The sequence below is a fragment of the Fomitiporia mediterranea genome (assembly GCF_000271605.1).
Source record: "Fomitiporia mediterranea MF3/22 unplaced genomic scaffold FOMMEscaffold_320, whole genome shotgun sequence".
Lineage (NCBI taxonomy): Eukaryota > Fungi > Basidiomycota > Agaricomycetes > Hymenochaetales > Hymenochaetaceae > Fomitiporia > Fomitiporia mediterranea.
This window is the reverse complement of record NW_006760705.1, coordinates 2,341-3,719: the sequence shown is the minus strand read 5'-3', so window position 1 is coordinate 3,719 and position 1,379 is coordinate 2,341. Positions and strand designations below refer to the sequence as shown.

The window sequence follows — 1,379 nt, the reverse complement described above, 5'->3', positions numbered from 1 at the left end:
TTTGATTTGCTCCATTAGCTCTCACACCTTCACGTCCCTACAGGCGGCGGAGGCAATAACGCAAGGTCCTTTTATGGGCAGCAGACCTATGGGCAAGCAAGCCGCCATTCACAAATGCGTCATCTACACCTTCGAATGCGACTTCTAATCTATTTTCCGGAAGTCCGACAGCTACCTCTCCGCACCACCCCCACCCCCCGCGCGGTGGGAGCGGGACTGGATTAGATTCGGAATGGCCGGTGCACGGTTCCTCTCAGGCACAGAGTCAGCAAATCCAGTCGCGACCTAGCACAGGACAGGGAGGATCGGATACCGCTTGGCTGGATTATTTCTCTAGCGCCCCCGCTTCTGGGTCAGTACCCAGGGCGGGGGCGGGCGTATCCTCGTCTCCAAACATCAACTCGGCCGCAAGCAATGCAAGTTCAGCAGCCGGATCATCATTGACGGCTGCGGGCTCGTCTTCGACAGCGACGCTTTCCACGAATGCATCGACTCTTGGAAAGCGGACGCGCTCGGACTCATATCTAGGCGGTGGTGTCGACAAGGAAGACGGACCTGGGCAACGGGTAAAGGAGGAGGAACCAAGCGATGGCGGAGCGGGTGCTGCAGGTGGCATGGGCCCTCGACACTCAGTGAGCAGCGGGAGGTCAGAGCTGGATATCTTTAGTACCAGTACAATTCTTGTAATAGATAATGAATAATAGTATTTGTTCGTCCATTATATTTATAAGAATATTTAATGAAAGTTATATGCTATTATAATGTGATTTTGTAATTTATTACTATTTGCTACTATTCATTACTATACTACAATTCTACAATTCTACAATTTATTACTATTTTGCTATGTGTCTATACAACTATATGGCTATACAGTTATACAGCTATATGGCTAAACAACTATAAACAACTATGTGTGACTATGTGACTATACAACTATACTGCTATACTACTAAATAATTATAAACAACTATTTGTGTCAACCTTGAGGGGACATCTCAATACATAACTATACTAATATACACTACTATATTTATTATATTTTATTATATACAACAACCTTGTAGAATAAAATTACATATTGTAAATGCTGTTTTCCTAATGAATGTTTGTAACATTGTTCTGTAATTTTATTAATTCTTTTTATTGTTATTATGTGTTTGTTCAATTGTATTTGTATATAACTTTGTATTATTTAATAAATAATAGTTTTATGTGTTTGAATACATTATTATTATTTTATACATTTGTATATCTATACAATATATATGTATTTGATAAATATATGTTATTTATTATGACTATTTGTTTGTAATAGTAGAAATTGTTTTTATATTTGAGTTATTATGCTTTAGTAGCATTTATACTCTTGTTTTCAT

At 39.2% G+C, this 1,379-nt stretch overlaps 1 protein-coding gene across 1 annotated transcript; it reads left to right on the top strand.

Annotated features, from left to right (window-relative positions):
- Positions 1–43: 43 nt before the first annotated feature.
- Positions 44–906, top strand: FOMMEDRAFT_32495 (uncharacterized protein; the record flags this gene model as incomplete). The annotated part of the gene is given in 3 exon segments (XM_007272189.1): positions 44–65; positions 85–632; positions 877–906. Coding segments are annotated over 3 exon segments (600 nt in total), but the record flags the coding sequence as incomplete, so codon positions are not given.
- Positions 907–1,379: the final 473 nt, after the last annotated feature.